A 15,063-nucleotide genomic window follows, 5' to 3' on the forward strand; every position below is an offset into this window, starting at 1 on the left:
TTGGTATTCAGGTGGTTCCCCAACCTGGTTTAGCTGGTCTCCTAGCCTGGTAAAGTTGGTCTTCAGCTAGTTTAGCTGGTTTGCCAGCCTGATCAAGCTGGTCTTTAGTTATTTTTCCAGCCTGGCTTAGCTGGTTTAGCTGGTCTCCTAGTCTGGTCAAGCTGGTGTTTAGCTGGTCTCTCAGCCTGATTTAGATGGTTTAGCTGGTTTCCCAGCCTGATCAAATTGGTCTACAGTGGGTTTAGCTGATCTCCCAGCCTGGTCAAGCAGGTGTTTAGCTGTTTCCTCAGCCTGATCAAGTTAGTCTTTAGTTAGTTTCCAGGCCTGGTTTAGCTGGTCTCCAAGCCTGGTCAAGCTGGTCTTCAGCTAGTTTAGCTCATTACCTAGTCTGGTCAAGCAGGTGTTTAACTGGTCTAGCTGGTCTGTCAGCCTGGTTAAGCTGGTTTTCAGATGGTTTAGCTGTTTTCCCAGCCTGATCAAGCTGGTTTAGCTGGTTTGCCAACCTGGTAAAGCTGGCATTTAGCTGGCCTCTCTGGTCTCTCAGCCTGGTTAAGCTAGTTTCCCATCCTGTTCAAGTTGGTTTTCAGCTGGTTTCCCAGCCTGGCTTAGCTGGTCTCCTAGCCTGGTCAAGTTGGTCTTCAGCAAGTTTAGCTGGTTTGCCAGCCTGATCAAGCTTATCTTTAGCTATTTTTTCAGCCTGGTTTAGCTGGTCTCTCAGCCTGGTCAAGCTGGTGTTAAGCTGGTTTAGCACATCTCCCAGCCTGGTAAAGTTGGTCTACAGCTGTTTTAGCTGGACTTCCAGCCTGGTCAAGTTTGTGTTTAGCTGGTTATCTGGTTCCCCAGCCTGGTCAAGCAGGTCTTTGGCTGGTTTAGTTGGTATCCCAGCCTGGTCAAGCAGGTGTTTAGCTGTTTACCCAGCCTGGTCAAGCTTTTCTTCAGCTGGTCTCCCAATTTGAATTGCTGCCAAGTGACAAAACCTCTAAAAACATCCAAACAGAACAGCTGAACCAGATTTTTTTAGGCACGGAGACCAGCTTTAACAACTTTAACATATTTTACTGCAAGTTGTACAGAAAACCAGTTCAGACAGGGGAAGTTAGCATCCTCAGGAGACCCAAAGCCATGTGCTGTGTGTTAAAGGGTATTAAACGTTGTTCCCGAGTGTGTGTTTTGCTTTTATGTGTGTGGATTTCCTTTTTGTTCCCCACTGGACTGAAATCAGAAAACATGAGTATGAGCTCTGTGGGACATTGTTGTTTTTACGAACACACATGCTGCCGTTCTGTGCGTATGAGCATGGAATAAATGGGTGAACCACGAGAGCTTGAGATGAATGAGAGACACAGAGCAACAGCTACTCTGCCTGCAGCTGCATTAACATTCAGAAGCTGTCTTACTGACAGAGAGAGGGAGATGGGGAAAGGGAGTGGGACTCGCAGGGCAGAGAGGGAGAGAGAGAGGGGTAGGAGGGGCTGTTGATTATGGCACTGGGAGAATGTGTGTGTGTGTTTGTGTGTGCAGTGCTGTTTTGGTTGGGGGGGTGAAAGTGAGGTGAGTCGTGCTCCACCCCCTTCCCTCCTCCCCACACACTAATCAATCTGGACCCCTGGCGTCCACGCGTTGTCATCGCTGACTGTCCATATACGGATAGAATGTTCAGAGAGAGGGCTGGAGCGTGCAAGCCCAGTGACAGGGAAAAAGTGCAGCCGCGTAACAGCGTGTGTGTGAGAGTGTGCTTGGGGAGTGAACATGCCCCACTCGTGGCGAGTGCAGCCGGAGCGCTCGCCGTCGTTCACGACAGGCAGCCGTTAACGGGAGCAAGGGGGAGGGAGGAGAGGAGAAGGGAGGTGGAAGACAGGAGGAGAGAGAAGCAGAGGAGAAAGGGATAGAAAGAGAGGAGTGAGAGACGCTCTCTCCTACGGCCCTGGCCGGTTTAGGAATATCGAGGAGGAGACCCGTACACTCACACCGCCTTCTTGCGCCTCACAGAACTATGTCTGTGACCACGGGATTTGGCTACCAGTTGCCAGGCATCACCACTGTAACATATGTTTTTGTTTACAGCCCAGGGACAGTCCAGCGGGACCCCAGCCCTCCTCCCGCGGGGCCCTCGCACACACTCTCAGGAGCCCGGGGCCCCAAACGGAAACTCTACAGCGCTGTGCCGGGACGTACCTTCATCGTGGTCAAGCCGTACACGCCGCAAGGGGAGGGAGAGATACAGCTGAACCGTGGAGAGAGAGTCAAAGGTGAGTTCTGCTTCCTTGCAAATCATTTTGCCATTGAAAGCTGTCAATCATCTGTTTTTCTCAGGGTATTGGATATTGCTCATCAAAACAGGGCGGGATTTGTACAGGTTTGCTCTGTGATGCAATAGTGACTACACTTTCATTGATTAATCTGGAGCCTACTGTAGAGTGCTGTACAAAAATGTAAGTTATCTGTCCAGTCGAGCTGAGATTCATGGCTTGTGCATAGCAATGTGCCTTTCAAGTATGATGGAATTAGTTTATATATTTGTTAGATCTTTATTGGGCTGTTCAGGAAGTCTTTATAAAGTGCACTCTATGAAGTCCATGCTATAAATTATAAAATAAAAACAAAAATCATATTTGTAACTTCAATTTCAAAATTATATCTAGATACAAGGGTGGCCGATGTAATGGTGATGTGTGTACATTTGTTATACAATATTTGCATATATTAAAAACCACATTTGTAAACAGAAAATGTTTATTATCTGTCGACAAATCTGTTTGGATTATTTTAGTTCATTTAGGAACTGACACAAGGGGGAACTAAAACCTCTGTTAGTCGGCCAAGCAGGCACTGTTATCAGCTGATGCAGATCATCTCAAAATAGCTACTCAGTGGATTAATCAAACTGGCCAATAAAAAGATATTTCACTGGTCTTGTTTCCATGCTCCACAACAATATAGTGATGTAGTGAGAGGAATCACACCACTATAGACAAAATACACAGAATGTATAGAATGAACAATGTACTCATTATACACAAAATATTTAATATATACATACAATGCACAATATGCACACAGCATATACACAATGCATTATATACACACTGTTTTTACACAATACACAATATATTGTGTATACACAATGCTAAGTATATACTATACACAATACACAAAATATACCGCACATACACAACGCTAAAAATGCACAATACTCAGTATAAACACAATATACACAAAGTACAGTTTACAAACACACACACACACACACCATACAGTTTATACACAATGCAAAATATACAGTACACATCATACACAATATATACCATACAAACAATTTACATTATACACAATACACAATATACACAGTATTTACACAATATATAATTTATATACACACTATGCACAAACAATATACAGTATATACACATACAATGCACAATATACACACAGTACAGTATATACACAAAGCAAAAAGTAAACGTAGTATATGCACAATACAAACAATATATATCCTGATTATACACAATGCACAATATTCTCAACTCAACTTTTATTTATAAAGCACTTTCAAAACCATTAAAATGGACCAAAGTGCTGTCCATAAACAAAGAACTCAGAAAATCATACAAAAATAAAATAGCAATAGAAACATAACACCAGGATAAATCATACAACCAATCACTCACATTTCTCAGACCTAATCAGATGCCAAAAGCCTGGTAAAATAAGTCTTCAAGTCCCTTTTAAAAAGGTCCATGCTTGACGAGGATTTTAAAAGATAACGGCAACACATTCCAAAGTGCAGGAGCCGCAACAGAAAAGGTGCAATCTCCACTACGCCTCAAGCAAGACCGTGGGACAGTTAAGAGCGTGCTCTGAGGTGAGCGCAGATGACGTTGGGATTGGTAAGGGATATGTTAATCCCCTTGTCCTTTATATACCAAGGAGCCCGATCATGCAATGCTTTGTAGACAAACATTAACACCTTGTATTTTATGCTATATTTTACAGGTAGCCAGCAAAGAGATAACACAGGTGTTTTATGATCCCACTTTCTGGTGTTTGTTAGGATTCTTGCTGCAGCATTTTGAACATACTGAAGACGAGTAACCAGAGATTCACTTATGCCTAGATACAGAGCATTACAATAATCCAACCGTGTGGAAATAAAAGCATGCAAAACAGTCTCCAAGTCCTTATTTGAAAGGATAGGTTTCAGGTTAGACAATTTCCTTAACTGAAAGAAAGATGTTTTCACAACGCTGTTAACTTGACGATCAAAGTGGATTTCAGAATCGAAAACTGCAAATGGTTCTTCACAACCATTCATATTGTTGAACAATAGTCCGTGTAACGAACTGGCCATGGAGACGGTGTTAGGATCCATGTGCAGGAAGTTTATTAAAGTACACAAGCAAACAATCCAAATCAGCAGGCAAATAGAGGTAGTTAAGCAGGCGGTATAATCCAATAAACCAAAAAGACAGTCCAACAAGGCAAACAAAACAAAGTGGTATCCAAAAGGCAGTAAATCCAGGAAAACAGGCAATGGTCATAACAAGAGAACAATCAGCAATGGAAAAACGCTTGGTAAGGCAGGATAAACTGGCAATACTTCGCAATGAACAATGGAACAGCATGGTATTTATATAGTTCAAAACAGGAAGTCACCAAAGAAAAAACGGTACAGAGTTAGTATTCAGGAGAGGGCTCCCTCTGGTGGTTGGTAGGAGGGGTAACAACTTCGGATGTTACAGTCCGTAACTTACAACTCCTGGTGTTCTTCTGCTGGGATATTCCCTTGGTCATGGTGCTAGACGATTAGGATGGGCATGATGAAATTCTTGGATCAGGGACGGGTCCAATAGATCCTTGGCTGCTACCCATGATCTCTGCTCTGGTCCGTAGCCCTCCCAGTCCACCAAGTATTGAATCTGGCTCCCTCATCATCTTGAGTCCATCATCTCTTTGACCATATACTCTGGGGCTCCATCTACCTCCAATGGAGGTGGAGGCTCAGAATCCGTAGTTCCAGAGCCAGAAGCCAGGTGGATGGGTTTCAGCAAGGACACATGGAAGGAAGGAGAGATGCGGCAATTAGCAGGAAGCTCTAAACGGTAGGTAACTGGGTTTGTCAGATCATTCTGAAAGGACCCACATACCTTGGAATGAGCTTCCTGCAGGGTAGCTGCAACTTGACATACAACTAGACCCTCTGTCCTGGCTGATAGATGGGATGGGGGTGCCTCCATCGGTCAGCCTGGAAGTGTTGTGCTCTGACCGCTTGCTGTAGCCGGACATGTGCGCTGTCCCACACCCTATCGCTTCGCTTTATACAATCGCCCACTGCTGGCACCGTAGAAGGTTCTCCTGACCAAGGAAACATTGGGGGTTGGTAGCCCAGCATGCATTGGAAGGAGGTTAGACCTGTAGAGGTATGAGTGAGGGAATTCAGTGCATATTCGGTGCAAGGCAGGAAATCACTCCACTTCTCCTGTTCACGGCTACAATAACTCCGAAGATATCTGCCTATCTCTTGGTTTAGACGTTCCACCTGTCCGTTGGCCTGAGAGTGGTAACCAGAAGTGAGACTTACATTGATATCCAGTTGTTTGCAGAAAGTCTGCCAAACTCTGGATGTGAACTGTGGACCTCTGTCAAACATGATGTCCTCTGGTATTCCATAGACCCTAAAGACTTGGTGGAACAAACATCTCCATGATGTCCCAACTAATTGGTTCTATGATGACAGAAGGTGGCAGAATGGACCCAGGGTGAGGTTGGAGGTAGGGTGGATCATATCTGCGTGAAAGTGCATCTGCCTTGCTGTTCTTGCTGCCAGGGGGGTAAGTGACTGTAAAATTGAATCTGGTGAAAAACAATGAACCCACATCAAGCCCGATGGTCAATCTCTTGGCTGCCTTGATATATTCAACATTTTTGTGATTGGTGATAACCTGGAAAGGATGGACTGCCCCATCTAACCAGTGATGCCATTCTTCGAGGGCTGCTTTCATGGAAAGTAATTCCTTATTTCCCACATCATAGTTGCATTCTGCGGCATTACATTTTCTGGAGCAAAAGGCACAAGGGTAAAGCTTGCCTGGTGTTCCGTGACGTTGTGACAGGACTGCTCCAATCCCACAATCTGAAGCAGCTACCTCAATGACGAAGGGAAGATTGGGGTCAGGATGTTTCAGTATCGGAGTGGTCATGAAGCTTGACTTGAGGGAGATGAAGGCCTGGTATGCGGCATCATTCCAAGGCAATTTGTTGGGCTTTTTCTTGAGCAACGACATGAGTGGGGCTGCAGTGATGCTGTAATTCCTGATGAAATGGCAATAGTAGTTGGCGAAGCCCAGAAACTGCTGTAGTTCCTTGATTTTTGAAGGTCGAGGCCATTTAGTGACTGCTGTTATCTTAGAGACATCCATTTCTACACCTTGATGGCTGATATTGTAGCCTAGGAAAGTGGTGTGGGAGGTATGGAACTCACATTTTTCTGCCTTGACAAATAGTTGGTGTTCCTGGAGACATGATTGAACTGTCTTGACCTGCTGGATATGTTGTTCCATGTCTTGTGAGTAGATGAGGATGTCGTCAATGTAAGCCACCACACAATGATTCAGTAAGTCTCTGAATATCTCATTGATGAAAGACTGGAAAACCGAGGGGGCATTAGCAAGTCCATACGGCATGACCAAATATTCATAGTGCCCCCTGGTGGTGATGAAAGCAGTTTTCCACTCATCCCCTTCTTGGTCCTGACAAGGTTATAAGCACTTCTCAGATCAAGTTTGGTATAGATCTTTGCCTCATGGAGTTGTTCAAGGACTGAGGGGATAAGTGGTAATGGGTAACGGTACTTTATGGTGACAGAGTTCAGGCCTCGATAGTCGAGGCAGGGATGTAGACCTCCATCCTTCTCTACGAAAAAGAACCCTGCAGCAGCTGGGGAGGTAGAGGGACAGATGTAACCTGAAGCAAGGGCTTCCTCAATGTAATTCTCCATGGCGAGGGTCTCGGGGCATGACAATGCATATGCCTTGCTTCTCGGTGGGGCTGTATTGGACAAAAGTTCAATGGCGCAGTCCTATGGACGATGAGGAGGAAGTTGTATAGCTTTGATTTTGCTAAACATCTCACTGCATACTCCTTGGGGATCGTGGGCTCCTTCTGTGATTTGGGGCTCTCAATACTGATGATAAGACAAGGCATAGAAACAGAAACATGGAGACAATTTTTGTGACAAAAACTTGACCATTGCGTGAGCTCACCTTGGTTCCATGATATCGATGGGTCATGGATGGCCAGCCATGGGCGACCCAGGATAAGAGCATGCTTGGGTGAGTTGATGACATATAGTGAGATTGTTTCTACATGAAAAAAGTCCAACCTTGATGGTTATCGGAACAGTCTGTTGGGTTAAGCCAGTACCAATAGGAGTGTTGTCAACAGTGTTGATGTTAATCGTTGGGGAGCATTGAATGGTGGGTATGTTGAGTTCTTGTACAGTCTCCTGATTAATGAGATTTACAGCAGCACCAGAATCCACTAAAGCTGTAAAACACTTTACATGATCACCAGTGGAGACCTCTACAGGTAACAGAAAGTTATGTGAACCATGTGATACAGTGTTCATTGTACTCACATTTTGCCTTGACTCCAGAGAACTTGATTTCTTGTATGGGCATACAGCGTTGAGATGACCTGGTGAGCCACAATAAAAGCAAAGATTTTCATTGTGACGACGTTCCTCTATGGAAACGCGAGCGTAAGCAACTTGCAGGGGTTCGGGTGATACAGTGGGTGCCTGGGCCTGTACTGAGACTGTAGAATTTGAGGTGAAGTGAAACTGAGGCTGTGAAGTATTTTGAAGCAGGTTATCCATCTTGATGGCCACGGTTCTATATTCAGAAATAGTAGTACCTTCACCCTTACAGGTCAGCTCCGTCCTGAGTTTTAGGTTAAGCCCCTCACGGAAAACAGACTTCAGAGCGACATCATTCCATCCACTCTGAGCCGCTAGTGTTCTGAACAAAACTGCATAATCCACTGCTGATCGATGACCCTGGCGTAGATGAAGCAGCTGAACAGAGATATCTTGGCCACCCGCTGGATATTCGAAGACTTCGTGGATTTGTTGAACGAAGTAATCAAATTAAACCAGCGGCGGCCCAATCGAGAGCTTTGCCGATAAGCAGTGACATCATAAAAGCACATTTTCTGGTGTCTTGATCAAATGATTCAGGCTGATTTGAGAAATATACTTTGCATTGTCGTAAAAACCCCCGGCATTTTTCAGCAGAACAATCAAACTTATCAGGTAGCGCAAAGCTTACCGGTTTAGCATGGGGTGCTGGCAGTGAGTGAATTGTGAATTTGTTGGCAGCTCGTAGGTTGTTCAGCTGGTCTTGGTAACCCCTTAATACCTCGCACTGGTGTGCGAATGCGGCCTGGAGCTGTGAAACTTCCGCTGGATCCATGTTAAGCGAAGTATTCTGTAACGAACTGGCCATGGAGACGGTGTTAGGATCCATGTGCAGGAAGTTTATTAAAGTACACAAGCAAACAATCCAAATCGGCAGGCAAATAGAGATAGTTGTTAAACAGGCGGTATAATCCAATAAACCAAAAAGACAGTCCAACAAAGCAAACAAAACAAAGGGTTATCCAAAAGGCAGGAAAACCAGGAAAACAGGCAATGGTCATAACAAGAGACCAATCAGCAATGGAAACCCCATTGGTAAGACAGAGTAAACTAGCAATACTTCGCAATGAACAATGGAACGGCATGGTATTTATATAGTTCAAAACAGGAAGTCACCAAAGAAGAAATGGTACAGAGTTAGTATTCGGGAGAGGGCTCCCTCTGGTGGATGGTAGGAGGAGTAACAACCTCGGATGTTATAGTCCCTAACTTTCAACCAGATCTTTCCCAGACTGTTTGTTCCCAAACATAATAAACTCAGTCTTAAATATTCATATAGTATATACACATAATGCACTATATACTGTACACACAGTATATCCACATAATGCACAATATACAACAACATATGGAAATCATTACCATAGTGATCTAAAAGTGATCTGGGATGGCCTGTGAACTAGATTTGATGTTAATATGAAGAACTAGACTGAAGTTTGACTCGGGACAGTTTGTGTTTGAATGATGCACATGATTTCTTCATCTGCACTGCTATGTCAGACCAGGTGTTTTAAGGTCCCTGTCTTCTGTCACATACAGAACTCTGGGGAGCATCTCTCAGATCACATATCAAACACACTGAACTCAGCTGTAGGGGACATGCTTGCATGTTCTAGCAAGTGAATGTAGGTTTCATATAGGATGTTAATGACAAGACCTCCCATATTCACCAAACTCATGTACTTGTACCATGTACCTGAAATGGTATTACAAGGTGCGGCCGTAAATTACAGTCATTCACTATATACAACATTTTACTGCTGTAGAAGTGGCCTGGTGTATGTATGTAAAAAAAAAAAAAAAAGTGACTACATATTTTGTCTAAATGGAGTTGTGACCAAAACTGGCTCTTGATTGAATGTAAAAACGTGATTATCCACATTTGGTTGGACAATCAAACAATGTTGAAACCGTTTGTCTAAGGGTGTTTTCAGACCTGTAGACTGTTTGCTTTGTTCTGAAACGGGGACTAAATTGTTACAATGTTGCATTTTCCTTTTGGTTCGGTTCGCCTTCACAAGGCAACATTTCAAAACGGACCAAAACTATGACAATAAAAGTTACATGTTAGCAAACTGTCCCCTTATTGGTCACTATGTTTGTTCGCTGTTCCAGGATTAAGCTCACCCATTGATATGCCGGTTCAGATTATATGCCTGTGAAACATTTGTCAACCATTACAAATTTTAGAGAATTTTTGAGCGTCGCCAGTTAGAGTTTGTGCTCCAAATACAAATTATCCATCACTTGGATGAATATGAGCTGTAAAGTTTCCATCATGGTCATTTTTATCCATTATTAGTTGCTTTTGCGTTATTTCTCCATTGAAACGTGCCTGTTCTCACAGATCTCTCTCTCGCACATATAAATGCACACACACACAAACAAACAGCAGAGTAAAGCCGCATAAAAATGTTTTTTGTTTGTCAAAAAGTTGCTAACGCCGTCTTACCTGTGTTCTGCCACTATCCAAAAGAGAGAAACGTTCGTACTACAACTACCTCAGGAATTATAAAACAGCTCCTATTTTAAACGTGCAATTTTATCTAATATAGCTGCCAAAAGTCTATATCCACGTTTTGATGATGAATTACAGAGAAGTGCTGATCTACAGATGTCTTCTCCAAAGATCTCTGAGTTATGTTTATGGTTTTTATAGGAGTTGTTTGGTTCGTTGGTCTGTTGGGTCAGTTTGCATTCTCACCACAAGTGAACTGGTCCAGAGTTCATTTGCAATTAGTCCGAGACCGACTGACTGTTTTGGTGCAGATCCGAGTGCGATTGCCGTGTTCATATATGCCTAAACGAACTGAACCAAGGAAGGAAAATGCGCCAGGTTCCGAAACAAATGCTCCAAACGAGCCAGGTGTGAAAACACCCTAAGTTTCAGTGTTGGTGTAGTTAATACATTTTGCCTTTGTTAGACAGTATACTGCTGTGCAATGGTAAACCATTGTTACTACATATTTTTACAAACTTGTGTTGCTGTACAGTATGACTGATATCGGGTCTCTTAGATTATGATCTGTCCTGTGACAGATGGGTTTGGCTCTATGAGCTATGCTCAGATATAAAGACAATGCAGTGTAAATCAGAAGCCATTTATCCTCAGTTTCTCTGTCAGGTAATCCAGTCAGGATCTAACTAGTACTCTATAAAGGCATAAGAGAACAGTGGAATCCGTACCCCTTTTTTTTTTGCCAGAACTTTTAAAATATCCATTGTTTTAAAACATCTTTTTATCAAGGCTTTCATCTGTGGGATAAAAGTATGTTTATTGTCACACACTAGACCTAGGAATTTAAGTTCTTTGATTACCTTGATGGGTTCTCCCTCCATATGCAGCTCTGGGTCAAGATCTAGGGACCGGAGAAGGCAGAAGTGCATACACACAGTCTTAGTTTTGGAAAATCCAAATCTGTTTTTAATTGACCAGTCTTTTATCTTGTTAATGCAAAGCTGCAGCTGTCACTCAATTACATTCATATTTTTCCCTCTGTAGCCAATGCATAGTTCGTCAACATATAGATTTCGAAAAATACAGTATGTGGATCTATAACCTTAATTGTACTATTGATTTTGATACTGGAAAGGGTGACTGAAAGAATGCTTCCTTGTGGGACCCCTAGCTCTTGTACGTGCGGGTTCGATAGGGTAGTTGCTATTAGGACACGAAAACATCTATTAGTAAGGAAGTTGGAGATGAAAATGGGTAGGTTGCCTCTGAGCCCAATTTCATGTAGATCTTTGAGAATACCATATCTCCAGGTGGTATCATAAGCCTTCTCCAGATCGAAGAAAACAGCTACCATGTGTTCTTTCTTAATAAAGCTGTCCCAAACTAATGATTCCAATCTGATGAGATGATCTAATGTGCTTTTTCCCCATCTAAAGTGACACTAATAATCACTGATCTTATGCCCCGACTCCAGTATCCACACCAGACGGGCGTTCACCATTCTCTCCATGGTTTTTCAGAGACAGCTGGTCATAGCTATTGGGCGGTAGTTGTTTGCATCAGAGTGTTCCTTGCCTGGTTTGGGGATGGGAATAATTATTGCTTCTTGCTAGGATGGTGGAATATTTCCTGTTGTCCAAACGATATAAAACATTTCCAGAAGGAATAATAACACTGTGTGGGGTAAATGCTTCAGAAACTCGTAATGGATTCTGTCTGGTCCAACTGCAGTATTTTGAGAGCACTTGAGAGTTCCTCCATGGTAAAAGATTGAATATAGGGTTCTGTATTATTAGAGTGGAAATTCAGGGTATTCTGCTCCTGCTGTATTCGTATTTTATTGAATTCAGTTCGACAGTTTTCTAATGAGGAATTCTTTTCGAATGACTTTGCTAATATATTGACTATTTCTTGATTCGTAGTTAAGATGGTACCCTGATGTATGATGTGTCATTTTTGAGGCTCCTCTCCTATGTATTTCATATTTCGGATTAGGTCCCAGATTTTTTGGGGTGGGGTGTGTCACGGTTCAGGAGCGAGGGAGGATGATGGACCCAAAAGCAGAGATATAAAGTTCAAATAAACTTTATTGATGATTTTCAAAGCAGTCAAGTCTAGCGTGCCAGCGCCAGCTGGGGCAGGAAGGGAAGCAGCAAGCCGCACCAGGCTAGAGAAGAGTGTGTTCGAATAAGGAATGTGTGCATTTTGGAAGTCAGGAGCACTCAGATGAGAGTCCGTAGAAGCTGGTGAGGTGCAAATGAAGCCCAGACGAATATTCCCAAGACACGGGTAGAAATCGAGGAATCCTCCTCCACAGTCCTGTGTACCAAGTGACGGGGGCGAATGCAAGCAGACAGGTAACTGCGCCTCAATTGACTGGCAGCCAACCGATATGCAAGCTCATTCCAGCGAGGTCCGTAGGAGCTGGTGAGGTGCAAGCAAAGACCAGACGAATCTCCAGAGACATGGGCCGATATTGAAGAATCCTCCTCCACAGTCCTGGGCACCAGCTAATGAGAGTGAATGCAAGCAGACAGGTAACCGCACCTCAATAGACAGGCAACCAACAGATACTAAAGCTTGTTTCAACTACACAAGAGAGAGGCATTAGACTTCACTGTAAACAGCACACATGTCAGCAGTAACAGGGAACAATAAACTTGCAGGGAAGGAGAGGAAACAGGAGGAATAAGAAGGGAGTGCAATTAGGAAAAGCAGGTGGAAGCGGGCATGAAACTCATCACTGTGATCAGCGTCTACACAGGATCGATCAGCATTCCCATGGAAATGATAATCACGTGTCCAGGCTCCACCCGTAAGACATGAGGGAGAGAAAAACAAACAACAATTAGAGCCGGCACACATGCCAGAACAGGGTGTTATGACAGGGTGTTTGCTGAAAGACTAGGTTAAAAATTTCTCCAGCTCTGTCTTTTTGTATCATTAATAAATCTACATGCTTGTGCTTGACATATTTTTAGTCTTACTAGATTCTCTTTTGTTGGATGTTTGTTGAAGTTCCTTTCTGATTTTTTCTGAGCTTTAGTGGCCTTTTTACAGTTACTGTCGAACCATGGGTTAGTCCTGCGACTTGGATTTGATGATGTTTTAGGAACAGTTTAATTTGCTGTTTCGATAAGAATATCAGTGAAACTTCTAACTATGTCTTGGCAGTCTTGAAGCACTATATTAAATTTATCATAACATTGGGTCTGAAAAAGTTACCAGTTGGCTTTTTTTAAGTTGCCATCAGGGTTTTATCTTGGATATCTGATCTTGTAGAGGTAATGATTAGAGGGATGTGGTCACTTCCACATAGGTCATCCCAAGTCTGCCATGAGAAATCAAGAAAGAGCTCAGGTTTGCATATCGTTAAGTCGATTGCAGAATATGTTCCATGCCCTGGGTGCAAGTAAATGTTTGAGCCATCATTGAGGAGACACAGATCAATGTTACTAATGAAATATTCAAGTTTTTTACCCTTCACATTAGTGCAGTTTCCATTAAAATCTCCTATAAGTATGTAGGGGGTTGATAGTTGGTCAATAAGCCTGTTTAGATCTTGGAGTGTCACCGGAACGACTGGAGGTATATAAATAGAACAAATAGTAATGGCATTACCTACGTTAACCGTAGTGCTATTGCCTGTAGATTAGTGTCTCATGTGATCTGACTGTGAAATATATCATGTTGAACTAAGATGGTTATCCCACCAGAAGGACGTTGTAAATTTGGTCCATATGCATTGAAACTCACAAACTTTTTCAGAGATATAGGGCTGTTTGGTGTTAAGCATGTTTCTTGGAAGCAAAAATCAAGAGAGTTGAGTAACATGACTAGTCGTTGGAGTTCTGCAAAATTTGCCTTAAGACCTTGACAGTTTCACTGGATGATAGAGCTACCTATCATGTTGGCAGGATCAGTACTTTACCTGTACTCCTACTTTCAGTAGAGGGACTCATACTGCAGGGGTCCCCACCATGTCTATGTCTTCTATAAAGTCAACTTTCCGTGATCTGTTCCCCTGACTAATTTTGTTTGTTGCTGTGCTCTTGCACTGTGTTGTGTCTTCTTTCTTGAGTCCAGTCTTTATCACTGATTAGTAGTTGTGTTTGTCTGGCACTCAACTGTGTGCTTGGCCGGTAATACTCCAGAGGCAAAATATTTCTCAAATCTGAAATTATGGAGCTTCTAAACCTCTTTGCGTGCTTCTACATAGTTCACTTTTTTTAGGCATTTTACTTTTTGAATTAATTTTCCTTTAATCCACGTAGGACAGTCTTTTCATGAGGCCGGATGTTCACCTGTGCTATTTTTAGCATTTTGATGGCTTTAAACAGGTTTTTTTCATGCCCTTCCTCTCCACAATTACAACAAATAGGTTTGTTCTTGCATCAAGCAGAGCTACAACCAAACCTTTGACAGTTGAAGCATCTCAGAGGATTAGGAAAGAAGATGTCAACAGGGACCCTCAAATATCCTAATCGGATCCATTCTGGTGGTTGGGGTTTATTGAACGTCATAATATATGTGGTTGTCTTTTTTTTTATCATAATCTTCTTCACACTTACAACATTTGTTGTGTTATTTCTGAGCCTATTTCATCCTCATCCATATCCTGTAGTTCTCTAGTTCTTATTATTCCTTTACTGTTGTTTAGGTATGGGTGGAAAGAGGCTTTAATGGGAACACCAGGCAAAATACTTGCATGCATCAAATTGTCAGCATAAACTTTCTAGAGCATTCCACCAGAATTTGACCCAACCTCAACTTTTTCATGCCTTTGACCATTCTTGCCATCCCAAAGATTCCTTTTTGAATTGCAAAAGGGGATAATTTTGTAAGTGCAAAATCAGATGATAGAGATTCTAAAAGGTTAAATCTCTGCCAGTTTTCATTCTTTTGGACATGT

At 42.7% G+C, this 15,063-nt stretch overlaps 1 protein-coding gene across 6 annotated transcripts in view; it reads left to right on the top strand.

Moving 5' to 3' along the window:
• LOC127456258 (SH3 and multiple ankyrin repeat domains protein 3-like) overlaps positions 1-15,063 on the top strand; it is a 333,686-nt gene that overhangs the window by 178,489 nt on the left and 140,134 nt on the right. For all 6 annotated transcript variants that reach the window (XR_007899810.1, XM_051724660.1, XM_051724661.1 and 3 more), the window contains one exon: positions 2,065-2,249. Coding sequence is in view for 5 of the 6 variants with exons in the window: in XM_051724660.1 (XP_051580620.1) it covers positions 2,065-2,249 (185 nt within the window). In the remaining variant the exon portion in view is untranslated. The remainder of the gene's footprint in view (positions 1-2,064; positions 2,250-15,063) is intronic.

The sequence above is a fragment of the Myxocyprinus asiaticus genome, chromosome 18 (genome assembly GCF_019703515.2).
Source record: "Myxocyprinus asiaticus isolate MX2 ecotype Aquarium Trade chromosome 18, UBuf_Myxa_2, whole genome shotgun sequence".
NCBI lineage: Eukaryota > Metazoa > Chordata > Actinopteri > Cypriniformes > Catostomidae > Myxocyprinus > Myxocyprinus asiaticus.